This window comes from Typopeltis vanoorti, chromosome 9 (assembly GCF_054136105.1).
Source record: "Typopeltis vanoorti isolate ZY-2024b chromosome 9, IOZ_Tvanoo_1.0, whole genome shotgun sequence".
In the NCBI taxonomy this organism is placed as follows: domain Eukaryota; kingdom Metazoa; phylum Arthropoda; class Arachnida; order Uropygi; family Thelyphonidae; genus Typopeltis; species Typopeltis vanoorti.
The window spans coordinates 21,402,158-21,418,455 of NC_143557.1; the positions used below are offsets into that span (position 1 = coordinate 21,402,158).

General features: G+C 35.7%; 1 protein-coding gene across 3 annotated transcripts in view; it reads right to left on the reverse strand.

The window, feature by feature from the left end:
* LOC150102917 (UNC93-like protein MFSD11) overlaps positions 1-16,298 on the reverse strand; it is a 424,271-nt gene that overhangs the window by 194,653 nt on the left and 213,320 nt on the right. For all 3 annotated transcript variants that reach the window (XM_090398563.1, XM_090398562.1, XM_090398564.1), the window contains exon 8: positions 7,545-7,610. In XM_090398563.1, coding sequence (XP_090254689.1) covers positions 7,545-7,610 — 66 coding nt within the window. The remainder of the gene's footprint in view (positions 1-7,544; positions 7,611-16,298) is intronic.

Sequence of the window (16,298 nt, forward strand, 5' to 3'; positions counted from 1 at the left end):
CCAGTTTATGCAACAGTCTTTTATGTGGTATCTTATCAAATGCCTTAGAAAAATCCAACATTATCATAGTATATCCATTCCTTTTATCCAACTCGGCCAAAACATTGTTATAAAAAATGAGCAAATTGCTAAAACATGACCTTCCTTTAGTAAACCCATGCTGTTCCTGGCAGAGTATAGCATGTTTGTCTATTTCTGTATGTGAGTTCTTACCAACTTCTCTAAAATCTTCACTAACACACCAGAGATACTGATAGGTTGGTGGTTAGACACATTAGTTTTTGCATCACTCTTGTAAAATGGAACTATCATTCCTTCAATTCCTGTGGTATCATTCCTGAGCTGAGACTCAAGTTAAACAAACATGCGAAAGGTTTAGCAATTCAGCTGAGCGTTCCTTTAGCAAATGGGTTGATATTCCATCTGTCCGTATTGACAAATTCTTATCCTCTACCACTTCATCCAATGTAGTAGTAGCACTGCACCATGTTATATACACCTGGTTGATATATCTTAGCAAAGTGAGCGCTCATTAATTGAACAATCTCGATAGCGTCTGACACTAGAGTATCATCTACTTTCAATAAAGTTATTCTTTCACATTCATTCTTTCTTTTGCTTGCAGCATTTGGATAATAAAATTCTTTTGGATTGCTTTTAGATTGCATGGTCAATTTCTTTTCATACTCCAATTTAGCTTTCTGCACAATACTCATTACTTATCTGGCCTGAGCTTTATATATTTTGCAACTCCTCTCACTTTTATTCTCACAATTTTCTTTCGATATCATCTTCTTCTTGTGGATCTCTTGCTTAATAAGGTTGCACATCCATTTCACTCCCAACCTATTTATTTTTTGAATACTAGGGATACATTCAGATACTGTCTCATTTAAGCACTTTTTCAAAGATTCCCATGTATTACTGACTTTTTTCCCATTCAGTAACTGATACCATAGGACCAAAGATAGCATTCTCCTAAGTTGCTCATAATTTCCAGCTTTATACTTCAACATGTAACCTGTTCTAATTGGAGCATCAACAGAATTAAATACTTCCCAAGGAAGCAGCATGATCACTGTCACCAACGGGTGCCAAAATAGCCATATTCTTAATAGACTCCTTCTGATGCCAAATCCAACACTCTTTGATCTTGAATTCCTTCTCTCACATGCAGTTTGAGAAAGTTGTCTCACAACAATTCAATAAATTCCTCTTCTTTCTTACGAGATTTCTCATCTACCCAATCAATGTTTGGAAAATTAAAGTCACCCAAAATAATCACTCGTTTGGTACCCATAAGGCTAAATTGGCAATGTATTTCTTCATCTGCTGCAAATGAGCTGCCAGGTCTGTAGCAACATCTCACTAGATATTTCATTTTGTTAGCCTCCACTTCACACTCAAACTCACCACTACATGGAACTTTGTTACCATCATTGTTTTCTTGTGTTTCTACCCTAACTGGACTTAAGTCATCTGATATCATTAATAGTACTCCTCCTATCCCATCTCTTCTGTCATTCCTAAAAATAGTATACCGATTACACTCGATCCCAGTTACCATATCCGATTCTGATAGCCAGGTTTCATTAATGCCAACAATCATAGGCCAAATCATATTCAATAAGGCAACGAACTGAACCCCTTTGTTTCTGATGCTCCTGGCATCTGAATAACGAATAACAGAGGGGATAATGTACATCCTTGTCTCACACCAGATTTAACATTAAACCATCTTCCTGTACTTCCTTCAATTCTAACTGCTGACTTACAACTCAAATAAAGACTAAGTATTGCTTGATATAATGCCCCATTGACACCACATAACTGTTGCATATTGAATAGCTTCTCTCTCTCTCTTGGCACCGTGTCATATGCCTTTTCCAGATCAACAAAACTTAAATACAGATCTTTGTTATATTCCCATGCTTTCTCAACTATTTGTCATAAAGTGAAGATCTGATCCTGACAGCCTCTATTTGGCCTCAATCCCGCTTGTTCTTCACCAAACTTTTCTTCCACAATTCTTCTCAACCGTTTCTCAAGTATACTGGCATAAATCTTGCCCAGAACACTCCGTAGGGAAATACCTCTGTAATTCTCATATTCAGTTTTATTTCCATTTTTATATACGGGTACTATTAGAGCTCTACTCCAATCATCGGAAATTCGTCCCTCTGTCCAGGCTTTATGAACTATGCAGTGCAGCCACTTTATGACTTTTATACCACCATACTTTATCATTTCTAGTCGAATATCATCTATTCCTGCTGCCTTTCCACATTTCAAGCCTTTGATGGCTTTTTCTACTTCAAGTATGGATATGTATTCCTGACTGTATGCCTGTTGAGTGTTTTTTACTACTGTGCTATCACTGCTTGTTTCATTTAGCAATTTTTTGAAGTAATTACTCCATACATCAAGGATATCTTTTTCTCTGTTTTCATGTCACCTTTATCATCTCTAATTCCTTTTACAGCACTCTTTCCTCTATTTCTAAGCTCCTTCAACAATCTCCAGAATATCTTACTTGATATTTATTTTCTATATTCTTGCTGAAGTCCTCCCATGACTTTTGTTTAGCTAGTTTTACACAGAATTTCGCTTTCTTACATTTGTCTCTGTATTCTCTAAGAGCAAAAGCTGACTTACTTGCCAGGAACTTTTCATGTGCTTTCTTCTTTTCCTTCACTGCCTCTTTAACTTCCTGTGTCCACCAGGAAGTTCTCATTTTTCTATCCTTGCAGACAACCTCACCACATGACTCTCTGGCTGAATCAATCAGGGTTTTCTTAAAGGCTTGCCAATGAATCTCCAAGATATGGTTCCTGTTCTCAAACTCTTTCATTTTTTCTTCAATAATCTTTGTGTATTTTAGTCTACAGTTCACATCACATCTGAGAGCTGCTCAGCTTTTATTTGCTTTAAAACTTTCTTACATGTTATTTTTTTCAATATAAAATTCAATTTTATCCTGCTCAAGACTAAATAGTGGTCACTTCCAATTTCAAATCCTCTGCACACTCTGGTGTCCTGCACCAGGGAGAAAACATCACTATCAACAATAACATAGTCAATGAGACTTTTCTTCTTATTCCTTGCTTCTTCTCTCCAAGTGAATTTGTGCACATTTTTATATTGGAACATCGTCATCATCATCAAATTCCTGCCATGTACCCTCAAGGGGTGTACAGGATATGACAGTACTACATGAAAAAATTACATCATTACTAATTTCCTATCTACAATTTTCCTCCAAATCAGTCTGTTACTTGTCAAAACTCCAACATTATCAGATCTTATATTTGTATCGTCTAAGGCACTTTGTACCGTATCAATCCACCTATATCTTGGTCTTCCTCTGGGTCGTTTTCCTGTCAACCTGGCAGAGAACACTTGTTTTGCTAATCTTTCCTCTCCCATTCTATTTAAGTGACCATACCACCTGAGATTAGCTCTGCTAATGCATTCCTGGATGCTGACAATGTCAAGTTCTTTCCTAATATCCTCATTTTTAATATGATATTGCCATTGATGCCATCTGTTCACGCCTCTAATCTTTCTCAGGACTCTCATATCTGCGGTCTCTAGTCTTTGGTCAAGTGTTTTACTTCTGATCCAGCTCTCAGATCCATAAGTTAAAACTGGTTTGAACACTGTCTTGTATACAGCTAATTTAGTGTTCCGACTAATTTCTCTCTTATTCAATATGAATTTATTCAATTGACTTCCCACCATATCATATTCGTACCAGCTTTGCTGATTCTGTTGTCTATTTCTATATTTAATTTACCATCTTCGGTAAAAATTGTGCCTAAGTAGCTGGAATGTTTTACTTGTTCCACAGGTTCTCCATTCACAACACAGTTGACATTTTCAATGATTCTGCCTATTTTCATTGTCTTTGTCTTTTTATTGCTGACCTTCACTATATTGGAACATGGTGTTAGTAATAACCAGTCCATGTCCTGAGCAGAAATCCAACAGGTATTTGCCATTATTATTATTAGCTTTACTCTTTTCTCCAAATTTTCCCAAAACATTTTGGTATGTCTGACAATCATTTCCTACTCTGCTATTTAGATCCTCAACAAAGACCAACTTTTCCTTTTTCACTGTGTCAGTTGCTTTTTCTAAAGCATCAAAAAATTCCTCCACTTCTAGCTTAGTAGAACCTTCTGTGGGATCATAGGCACAAATAAGTCTCATTGTCCAATTTTCCATTCTGATATTAGCCCACATCACTCTACTCGAGACTGCCTGCCATTCAAGAAGATTAGCCTCGTATTTTGTGTTGAATACTATGGCTACTCCTTCTTTTCCTTGATTGTCATTTCCTGAATATAACATTTTGTATTTATTGCTCAGAAAGATCTCACCAGTTTTTGTCTTTTTTTGTTTCAGTCACCCCTATTATGTCGATCTGGTACTTATCTAATTCCTCAGCCACCTCCATTTCTTTGCCATTCAGGCTTCTCATGTTGATAGTACCGATCTTTAAATCTGGTGATGTTGAGTTGGGGTGTGCGTTCAGATTTGTTCCAGTAGCTGACTTTTCGCTGTTCACCCTGGTTCCCTGGCGAAAACAACGGGGGCCTTGTTGATCTGGGTGACGCCCCAGCCGGCATGAAATTTTGTCATGTTGTACCATCATTTTGTATATTGGTTTAAGTCAATAAGAATACAATTTGGTCGGGTAAATCCCAAATTGCCAGCCCATCCTCATTCGTTGTATCCAGGTAGATAGCAAACAGGGTGCACCACGAGAAGGTGAGGATCGAACGTTAAGTCAGAAGCCCTGGTCAGTTCTCCGCATTCCTTTAAAGGCTATGTGGAGGTCTCCTCTCAGTTATACAGCTTTGACCCTTAAGTACCCCGACATTCATATTCATATCATGTTTTCTTAAAACAGCTGAATATTCACACACATTTTTCCCATTCCTCCCTTGATGGTTTAGTTTCTCTGACTCTCTGCATTAGGTCTCATACCAAGAAGTAATTTTCCCAGGCTCCTGATGACAAATGAATTCAAGTGCAGGCCATCCCTCTTATACGTTTTTTCTGCAATCAAATTCACTCTAAACATCTCAACACTTGCATCCATTTCTTCTACTCAGCCTACACATGAAATTGTTTGCTATCATCGCGCTCCTTCTTAACTTGATACTATCGTATCTGGGTAGCAAACCTACAATTTTTACTCTCTGACATTTCTTTCTTGCTTCTTCCAACAGACCTTTCATATCTTCTCTCATACTATATTTGTCGCTACTTAAATTATTAGTACCTACCAGAACTACCATCTCTTTTATCTTTTTTTTTTTTCAATTATGCTTGTCGTATCTTTAATTTTCATCCCCAGGATGGTGACGCTCTTGTGTTATGTTATAGTTTAGCATGCTTCTACAAACATATAGAGCAATAGCCAGGGCTTGGTTGGAGAAAGGCAACAGAATTTTGCCTGACTGCACAAAAACACTCACATATCATAGGAAAGTGCAATTCCACATTAGAGGTCCATTGACTATCAATTTGAAACTTTGAAGGATCTCTGCACAGAAGGTCAGATAAATGCCACATTACAGTATCTTAGTCCAAATTCCCATTTTCAACATAATTCATCTAACTTGAGTCCAGGAATAACTTGGGTATATATCTGGATGGACAGAAATAGGCAAATTGATATATGATTTTGCATTTTGAAAAGCTGTACTAAGAAATGCAGGCAGCAGGAAGCACTGAGAGACATCAATATTTTGATCTTGGAATTCAGCAGTAGAGATAATGCTTCAGAAATGAGTGAGTGCTAATTTGTGGATATCAGTAGCATGTTAGTGAGTGAAGAGAATGTAAAAGATGATATGAATTTGACCCTGGATAATGTAGCAGAGGGGAGATGGTTTATTTGATGGCCATAACTGTGAGTGAATGTCAGTTGAAAGAAGGATGTGTGGCGAGAAAAACAGAAAGGCTGAGAAAGGAGATGAAAGGTATGAAGACTGAGTTAAGTGGATGAATGAAGAGATTAGGAGGCTGCAGAGGTTAGTGCAAGAAGAATGACAGTAGGTGTGAGAAAAGGCATGAGAGAGAGCAAGGAAAAGAGGAAAGTGAGAGACAGGAGAAAAAAAGAAATTGGAAAAAGTTAACAGGGATGGCCTCATTCAGGCATAGTAGAATGACAAATGACAGGATACACTATATTGCAGAGATAGGTGGAATGTGGGGAGAGAAATAAGAGCTATATGAATACTGGCAATACACTGATTTTTCTGTATACAAATGATAGAAGTAGTAGAAATAAAGGGGCTGAGTGTGTGGCATTAACTGACTCACTCTTTCCAAACATTGATGTAATCATTGAAACTTGGTTAACTGGGAAAAGGTCTTCTAACAGATAGAAATCAGATAAAGCAAATTTTGGTAGAAATGTTGCTTGTGATAATTGTGCTCTCTCAGGATAGAGAGTTACAGTGGAAATAACACTAATAGCTTGAGAGTATGTGGTGTGAGATAGAAATTTATAAGACAAGATATTTAGAGAGATGTTGTTATATACCAGGGAATATAGATAAGTGGTAATGAGTACAAAATGTTTAAGCAAATTATTATGCAAAAAGAAGCAGTGATGCTAACCTCCCACAATGAGTCTTGCGATTTGATGGAGGTCAAGAAATAATATGAAGAAAAATAAATTAATATATAGATAACTAAAAAACAATCCTCTAATGACAGTTTATACTTATATGAACTATGCACTACTGATACATTCCACTTCAGATTAAAGTGGAGTGGGATGGGTATTCATGACAGTTATCTAGCACTGGTTCACAGAACCAGTGCTAGATAATTGCCTTGAAACACATTTTGGAGATGAGTGTGGCTACAGGGTATTCTTGTGGTATGTGTTTTATATTGTGGAGGATATTTAGGTCAGGTTGTGTAATTGTTAACTGCTCTCAGTGTAGTTAACTCGCACAAGATTACCTCAGTTTGCTTATATTTGCAGATCAAAGAAGAGAAGTTCAAAAACTATGTAACTGTTAGCCACCACTACACAGGCCTTACCCAAGCCCCTAATACCAATCTCTTTGTAGCAGTCTTGGAATATATTATTAATATATTATTATTATTATTTGACACCTCCAGGGAGTCGAAAGACTCATCGAGGGAGAGTGTGCCAACAGCATCAAACGATTGATTTCCTTCCAACTAATCGACCAACCATTGCTGGCAAATATATAATTGCAACATAAGTAACAACATGTAACTCAATACCATAATAGCTATACTAAATTTAATTATCAAAATTAAATTTAGTAATTATCAAAATTAAATTTTATTTTGGAAAATAAAATAATACTGAACTGTAAAATACTTGTTCGAAAAATGTTGTTTATGTAAATAAGATTTAAATTAAATAATTTAACAAATTATGGACATTAACAAATAATTCGGAAAAGCAGATATAATGTGCTATAAGGTTTATAATTCTAAATGTATCAATTTTTTAACTGAAAATTTTAATTTAGAAATTTCCTTACCTGTATAGAAAAATGTAAAACTAAGAAGAATAATATCTTTGGTTTTTATAAGTTGTAGGGCTTTCACTAAACAAAAAAGTAACCTTGATTATATAATTAGAAGAACAGCACTTTGCTACATTTAACTTTCTTATCACTGTGATAATATAAATTAAAAAAATGGATTAAAAACAATTAATTATAGTAAAGTAATAAAAAAAATAAACAGAAGGGCAGTTCAATTTTTTTAATGTGTTTCTTTGAGAAACATGCTTTACAACTATTCTGGTATTACACTGGATGTGCAATATAGTGAACACTGCTGTAACAATGCAGTTGTAGTGTTATGTCATAATGAACTACAGAAAAGTTCTTGCTTAAGCATGCAGAAACAATACTGTTTTAAGCTCATTACAAAAACAGTAAAAGCTCAAAATCTTCATGATAGAGACTGAGTTTCCTAAAAAATGATGTCACAATCAGAAGGCAAAGAAATTGCAGGAAATCATGTACTGACAACAGAACAACGTATGGTAAGAACCATAGAAAAACAAAGGAAATGGGGGGGGGGGGGGAGGAACAGAAGAAAGGAAATAGTAGAAAACTGTATACAACCTAATCAGGAACCAAACATAAAGAACACAAAACACTTCACATAAAGTACAAATGCAAACATTATGTATTGGGAGGCATATAAAAAAAGAATTAGAAGAGAATGAAATATAAAAATGAAAATGCAGAATAAATATTTAAATTTCAGAATGTTATATTAGATTAAATTAATGTCACTCACTTGAAATTTTCATAGTGAACTAAATATGTGCAGCTGCTATCACTAAAATTAAAAATTTAAAGCAAAAATTCTATAGCAATTGTTTTTTAATTTTATGGATAAAGCATCTTTCAAAGACAAAATGAGCTGCTACTCACATGAACTCCACAGATTTCAATTAAACTCTAAATTAAAGAAATACTGTATACTGTACCAAATTTCTTTAACTTACAATTCTAAGAGAATCGTATCAATTTATGCCAGCAGTCTATCACTGGGTCTCTGTCCAATTAGGAGAATGACTTGTTCATTCTCCTAATTGTTCATCTACAGACATAGGACACACCAGGAGGTGTGTCCTATGTCTGTAGATGAGCATGTTCACAGGGTCAGTTTGCCTGTTCTGGGGATCAAAAAACCCAAGTTTCCAGGTGAAAAAAACTCTACCTTTGTATGAGACCGGCTGATACTAAGGTGGAAGTAATGGAGAAGACATATTTACCTATATGAGTTGCCAAAAGTTGTCTCACCTTATTATTAAATTACTCTGGGTTAGAGAAAGATGTTGGAAGTTTTTCCCCAGTTGGTTAGACTACTATAAATTTTCCAAGTGTAAGCAAACAAAGTTTGCACCTGAAGTATCTTTAGGACTGAGGCAACTCGTGGTAAAGGTGGATTAAGCTCTCATCATTTGTCTTAGTATCTTCCATAATGCAAAGCACATCTCCTTGTGAACATTTATAATGCTATGCATTAAGGGAATAGCCACTACCCAGACCAGTTTTGACCTGCATTGAGGTCTCGTCAGTGGGAGATCTTCAAATGTTTGCCGATGATGTTTGTCAAATGTTTGTCAGGAGTAGTGCTGATGTTCTCTACAGGAAGATATGAATAGACTTTTAGCTTAGACCAGGAGTGGCCAGCCTACGGCGCATGCGCCAAAAGTGGCGCATTGCATGATTAGAAGTGGCGCACTGAACCCCAGAGAAAAATTTTGTATACAATTTATATATATATATATATATATATATAAACACACAATTAACTTACCATTGAATTCTTGAGTGTGCACTTATTATAGTTGTTTGATCTTGAAGCAACAGGCACCGGCAAATGCTGACATGCATCGCCAGTCACTCAATCAGTTTACAGCTGACTCTAGTATCATAACGTTCGATGAACTTCTGATTCGATGTGTGAACAATTCTGTGTTTTCAAACTTATATGTTTTTATTAATTGTTCTTTAAGTTTAAGATAACATTTCTGTTTTCATGAAAACGTAATATAGTTCTGTAAATTTAAAAATAAATTTTTTCATTTTGAACGCGTATGTCAAGTTAGTGCCCACTCCCCTAATTTGCTGATTACTGAAGTAGGTTTATTCCTAAAATTTAAATGATCATTAGCAAAGCTTTCATAATGAGGATGTTTGGGTTGTGTGTGTGTGTGTGTGATTGCCAGCTGATCGACTGTTTTATGGCAGGAAGCGATCTCGTATTTCATTGGACATAATATATTACAAGAGAGACGAAAACTCTCTATGAAAAAAATATATATATATATACGATTTTTAAACTTATAGAACTGTATTAGGCCTTCACGAAAACAGGAATCTTATCTTAAACTTGTAGAACTGTTTTTGAATGTTCATAATATTTAAAACGATAAAATAATTTAAATAAATTATTTAATAATAAGCTTTAGTTTTTGAAATAATTTTTTTTTACAGTCAGTTACCCATTACTTTGCAAAAGAAAATGAGCAGAAGAGAAGCAGAAGGTGATAGCAAGTGCCAGTTTAATGAACTGTGAGAAAATGAGTTCTTATTTATTGCGGAACCTTCAGGAAAACCATTGTGCATTGTTTGTGAAAGAACTCTCTCAGATAATAGAAGACATGATCTTAATAGAGACTATAGAAAACATCAAGCTGAATTAGAAGAAAAGCTGAAGTTAGTTCCTGGGTCTAAGTTGAGGAAAGAATATGTGGTTAAGAAAAAGGAAGAAATAAAAAAGAGACAAAATATATTTGTGAAATGAAGTTGTGAAAGTGTGGCAATGCTGGAGGCGTCTTATGAAATTGTATTTGTGCTGGCTAAAAAACATAAGCCTTTCTCTGATGGAGAGGAAGTTGTTAAGCCCTGTCTCAAAAAATTTGCAAAATGGGTGATAACAATGTTGAAAGAAAAGTAGACCAAATTGCTCTGTACAAGTAAACAATTACGCATCGAAGAACTTTCCCATGATGTTATTGAGCAATTGAAAGACCATGTTCATGCTTGTTCATTCTTTTCTTTAACCCTGGACGAATCCGCTGACATATGTGATGTAGCCCAATTAAGCATTTTTATAAGAGGAATTGATGGTAATTTTAACATTTTTGAAGAACTTATCGGTCTTGAGTCACTTCATGGAAAAACCAGAGGGTCAGACATATTTGACAAAGTAAAGTCATGTCTAGAAAATCAACAACTAGATTCTAGTAAGCTCATCAGTGTTTGCACTGATGGAGTACTGTCAATGGTAGGTAGAGTTTCTGGAACTGTAACTTTACTTGAAAGGTTTTTAGGTCGTTCTCTGCTAAAGTATCACTGTATTATACATGAAGAATCTCTGTGTGGAAAAACTCTAAATTTGAAGCATGTTATGATACCAGTTGTAAAGTGTGTGAATAAAATTAGAACAAGAGGGTTAAACAGAAGAGAATTCAGAAAATATTGTGAACTGCTAGATATGGAATATGATGTCTCATCCTTCATTGTGAGGTGCTGGCTTTCTAAAGGACAAGTTCTCAGTAGATTTTGGAAGCTGAAAGGAAGTGTTTGTAATTTTCTGGAAGAGATGGATGAGCTGCATGAAGAAAAAGCCCTGTTGAGAAATGAGATGATGAGAAATTTTGATGAGAATGTTGATGAAAATGAGAATGTTGATGAGAAATGGCTATTTGATTTAGCATTTTTAGTTGATGTTACCAGCCACCTCAATGATTTAAATTTGAAACTGCAAAGCAAGAACAAATTGTTTCCTAGCTTAGTATATGACATCAGTGCATTCAAAATGAAATTAAAACTGTTCATCTCCCAGTTAGAAAACTGGGATTTAAGTCAATTTCCACATTTAAAAGAACATAGTGAAGCTGTTGAAGATAATGGCAACTTTACATAATATACTGAGAAACTCGGATTATTGCAAGAGTCCTTTAACAGTCGTTTTAGCGATTTTGCTGACGAAGAAGACCGCATACTTGCATTTATAAATAAATCCCTTTTCACTTACTGAACAAAAAATCTTGATGATGCCTAGTAACATACAGATGGAACTTATTGATCTCAAAACCAATTCTTTATTGAAAATGAAATTTAATGAACTTCCATCACTTCCAGATGCTTCTGATATAATTAATTTCTGGTGATCGTTGCCCTGTGAACATTTTCCAGAACTGAGAAAATTTGCTCAGAATTATATCTATCGTTTTGGAACTACATACAGATGCAAACAAGCATTTTCATCAATGAAAATGATTAAGAACAAACTACGGTGGCGACTGACTGATTCAAATTTTAAAAACGGTTTGATGCTTTCTGTAACTGATTTAACTCCAAACATTACAAGCTTAGCAAAAGCAAAGCAATTTCAAAAGTCTCAATAAAATAATTAATGTTTATCTTGTCTTTATATGAAATCCTTTTATTTAAAACTGCTAAAAGTGCTATATTACCATATATATATATATATATAATAAATCATTTTATGCATAATTGTTAAATATATCCATATTGCCATATTTTAAAAGGACTGAAAAGTGATATAAGTTTGTATGGCACATCTTAACTAAAAAATTAAAAAATTGATGCATGAACTATGAAAGGTTGGCCACCCCTTGCTTAGACAAATGAGTGGTGGTTGCAGTTTTAATATTAATAAATGCAAGGTATTTCTCTATATCCCAAATATACTTTGGGATACAGAGATATAAAACTATGACTGCATTGGCGGACCTGTACTTCCAGAAGTGGATGAGATTTGGGATCTTGGAGTGATGGTAGACAGTGGACTGAAGTTGCAAGGGCATGTAGCAAGTATCACAAAAATTGCACATCGTATTGCTGCTATGATAAAAAGTACATTGAAATATAGGGATTAGGTGGTGGTGGTGTCTCTATATAAGGCATTGGTCGGACTACATATGGACTATTCCACTCAAATTTGGTAATCTCATTTTCATTGTGATGTGGAAACACTAAAGAGGGTCCAAAGAAATGACCAAAGTAATATTAGGACCTCTGGAGTGTTTGTTATGAAGAGTGTTTGAGGGAATGTGGATTTACAGAGTTGGTGGAGGAAAAGAGGAGATATGACAGAGACCTTCAAATTAAGGGATTTTATCAGATTAATACAAAGGAATTATAAAAAGAGTGGATGTTAAGTTGGGAAGAACAAGAGGTCATTCCTGGAAGTTGTATAAAGATGCATAAACACAAGAAAACAGAACCACTGGATTCCTGTGATGAAGAAAGGTATGAGGAGTAGATTTTTTACATGGAGAACTGTCGATGAATGGAATGCATTGCTGGAGCATGCTTTGAATGCAGAGAATGTAAATAACTTTAAAGTTCATTGTGATAGATCTTGCAGGTTTAGCAGGCCTCCCACAATGAATCTAATAACTTCATGAAAGATACTGCAACAATAATAATATATACACTGAGTGGCCACTTTATTAGGAAAACCTCTCCATTTAGGAAAGTAGACTGTTCCTGAAGATGCTGAGTCACATGGCTGCAATTTACTATATAAATCAGGTCGACAGGAATCCAATGGTTCTTTTTATTTTTGTATTTATGCATCAGAATGAGTAAAGGTATGCTTAAGTGACTATGAGCATCGTATGATTGTTGGTGCCAGTATCTCATAAACTTCTACTCTACTTTTTAAACAACATTCTTTAGGGAGTACATAATAACTATTACACCCAATAACTAGACAATTTCAAAACCAATGGCAATCCAGTGGATGCAAACAACTCATTGATGCACAAGATCAGAGAAGAATGGCAAGCATTGTGAAAGGTAACAGGAGGGCCACAACAACACCTCAAATCACAGACCAATACAACAGTGGTAGCAGTACATCATCTCACAGTGCACAGTTCATCATACACTATCATGGATGGGGAACAGGAGCAGATGACCAGCCCTGGTACCAATGCTGTTAGCTAAGAACAGGAAAATGCAACTTCAGTAGGCATGTGATCACCAACACTGAACAGATGAAAACTGGAAAAATGATGCCTGGTTTGACGAGTCCCAGTATCATGCCGATGGCAGAACCAGAAAGAATAAGGTGGCAAGAACATGACACTGTGAAACCTTCCTGCCAAGTAGCAATAGCTCAGGCTGGTGGGGAGGGTGTAATAGTGTGAGGAATGTTTTCTTGGCACACATTAGGTCTCGTGATACCAGATGAATATTGCCTATCTTAACATTGTTGTTTATCATGTTCACCCATTCATGGCTGCAGTTTGCTCATTATCAAATAGATACTTCTAGGCAAGATAATGCAACATGCCACAAGGTGCATAGTGTGATGAAGTAGTTCAAGGAGCATGACAGCGAGTTTCCTTTACTTCAGTGACCAGTTCAGTCCCCAGACCTCAACCCCATAATGAATCTCTAAGATGATGCTGAATGAGCAGTTCCCAGTTGTACCACCATTCCATCTGCAACAATTGGGTGATGCCATTGTGACAGCATGAACAAATATCCCAGAAGAACGTTTTAGATACTTAGTTGAATTAATGCTGTAGAGAATACAGGCCATTCTTAAAGCAAAAAGGGTCCCTGTATTTATCTTTCTTTATATAAATATGGTTTATATACATAATCCAGAAACAGAGAATCAAACATAGAATTTTTTAGCCACTGCAATAATATATTTCAATAATAAATTATGAGTTTTTGAATCATAGCCTGATAAATACACTACTATGTAAGTAATTAAAACATCTGCTTCAACAATGGTTAGTGTAATTACACAGGATAAAAAGTAGCCATATTATTAATAAACGCTTATAAATTATTCATATCAGTATTGAACACACACAGCTATGATATATTATTATTATTAGGGATGCAGTGATACTACATACAGGATGACACCTAACTAATGGGATATTCACTTGACAGGTGATCCAGTACAAAATATTTCAAATCCTCTCAATACATCTAGAAAAAGGCATTAGTCATTTTGTTCTTTCTTGAACAGTATCAGATCTTCCAAATTATATGCCATACTATGAATATATCATTTTTATACTGTCACCAAACAGCCAATTTCAAAAAGCATGAAAAAAATGCTGCTTCTCCAAATATCTGGAGTAAATCATTTGCAAAGAATGGAGTCATTAATAAGATAACAAAGTGTGCAATAATGACACTGATAAACAGATTGCAGTTAATGGTAAGGGATGAGTGGGACTGATGGCGAACAAGCGTGTGTGACTGGCAATAACACAGCAAGAGTGGAGAATAGCAAAAAAAAAAAAAAGGATGCAAGATTTAAAAGCTGAGTTGGTTAAGATGAGGCAGATGCAGAGTAAAGTGAAGAGAATTGTAGATATGTATGGAAGAGTGAAGTAGATGAAAACAAATGATGTCAGTATGAAAAAAGGTAACAAAAGACCAGCGAGTGGTGTTGTACGGTGATTCAATTATTAGAGGTGTGGTGAAAGAGAAGTTGGACAAAAGTTTGTTTTCCTGGAGGTAAAACGAATGGAGCAATTGAGGCGTTGGATATCAGGAGAAAGTGAACAAAGGAGTTGGTAGAGGTAGTAGGGACAAATGACTTAACTGGAAACAAAGAGAATAGACATCTGAGAATATAAGATTAGATATCAGGAGGTTGTTGAGAAGGATAAGAGGAAATAGTGCAATGGAAAAGGTAGTCAGTGTGTTGCCCAGGTCTGACAGTGATGAGATGAGGCGGAGAGCAAGAATTATAAATGATATTTTAGCAGAAATTTGTGAAGAGAAAAGAGTGCAGTTTGTTAATGTGTGGAAGATTTTGGTATGACTCATTTGGAGAGACTAATGCTGGAAGGGAGAGTGTGATCAAGTAAGACACAATATGAAAGACTGGGAGAGTAAGAAAGGAGAGATTGAAGTGTTGCTTACGAATTAAGAAGTGGTTAGCATGAGTGTAGAGATTGAGAGAACAAGGGTGCAGGAAAAACAGGGAAACAAGGAGACTCAGGGTGGACAGGGGAACACAGCGTGAGAAAGGTTAATCCTCCAAGAGGATGTGAATGCATGTGTAGACAAAAAAAAGGGAAGGGGATGACTTGGGATGTAGGGAAAACAGTTGGATTTGAAGAAGGTTCTGGGGTGAGTAAGGAGAATAAAAATTGGCTTGAGGAAAGTGTGGAGAAGTCATATCTAATAAGTGGTATCAGTAAAATTTGTTATAGATTCAGGAATGAGCTCTTATGACTGTATATAAATACCAGAAGTATCAGAACAAGGGAAATAAAAGAGTTACAGTGATCGAGTTCATTCACCCAAATATTGTTGGTATAAGTGAGTCATCACTGGATGGGGACGACATCCTGACAGGAATAGAGATGGAAGGCTATGATGTATTTTGTGAAGATGGAAAGGATAAAAAGGGAGATGGAGTGCTGGTGACGATAGAAAAAGAGTTATGTCCATAGAGGGTAGAGATGAAAGGGGGGAAATAGTGGTTTTCAGGCAGTATGGTGCAAGATAGAGATGAAGAGAATGAAATACTTCATTAGATGTTGCTATAGAGACTGACAGCAAGTGAAGAAGAGGTATATGGGGAATTAAGCAACCTTGATATTAAAAAGGCTGTGAAACTTGATGATATACCACTGAGTATTTTGAAGTAATGTGCCAGGGAGTAGACATCTTCTTGACATAGTTGTTTAATATGGGTCTTACACTAGGTCAAGTCCTAAGTAGGAGAAGGAAGGCAAGATTGTATCA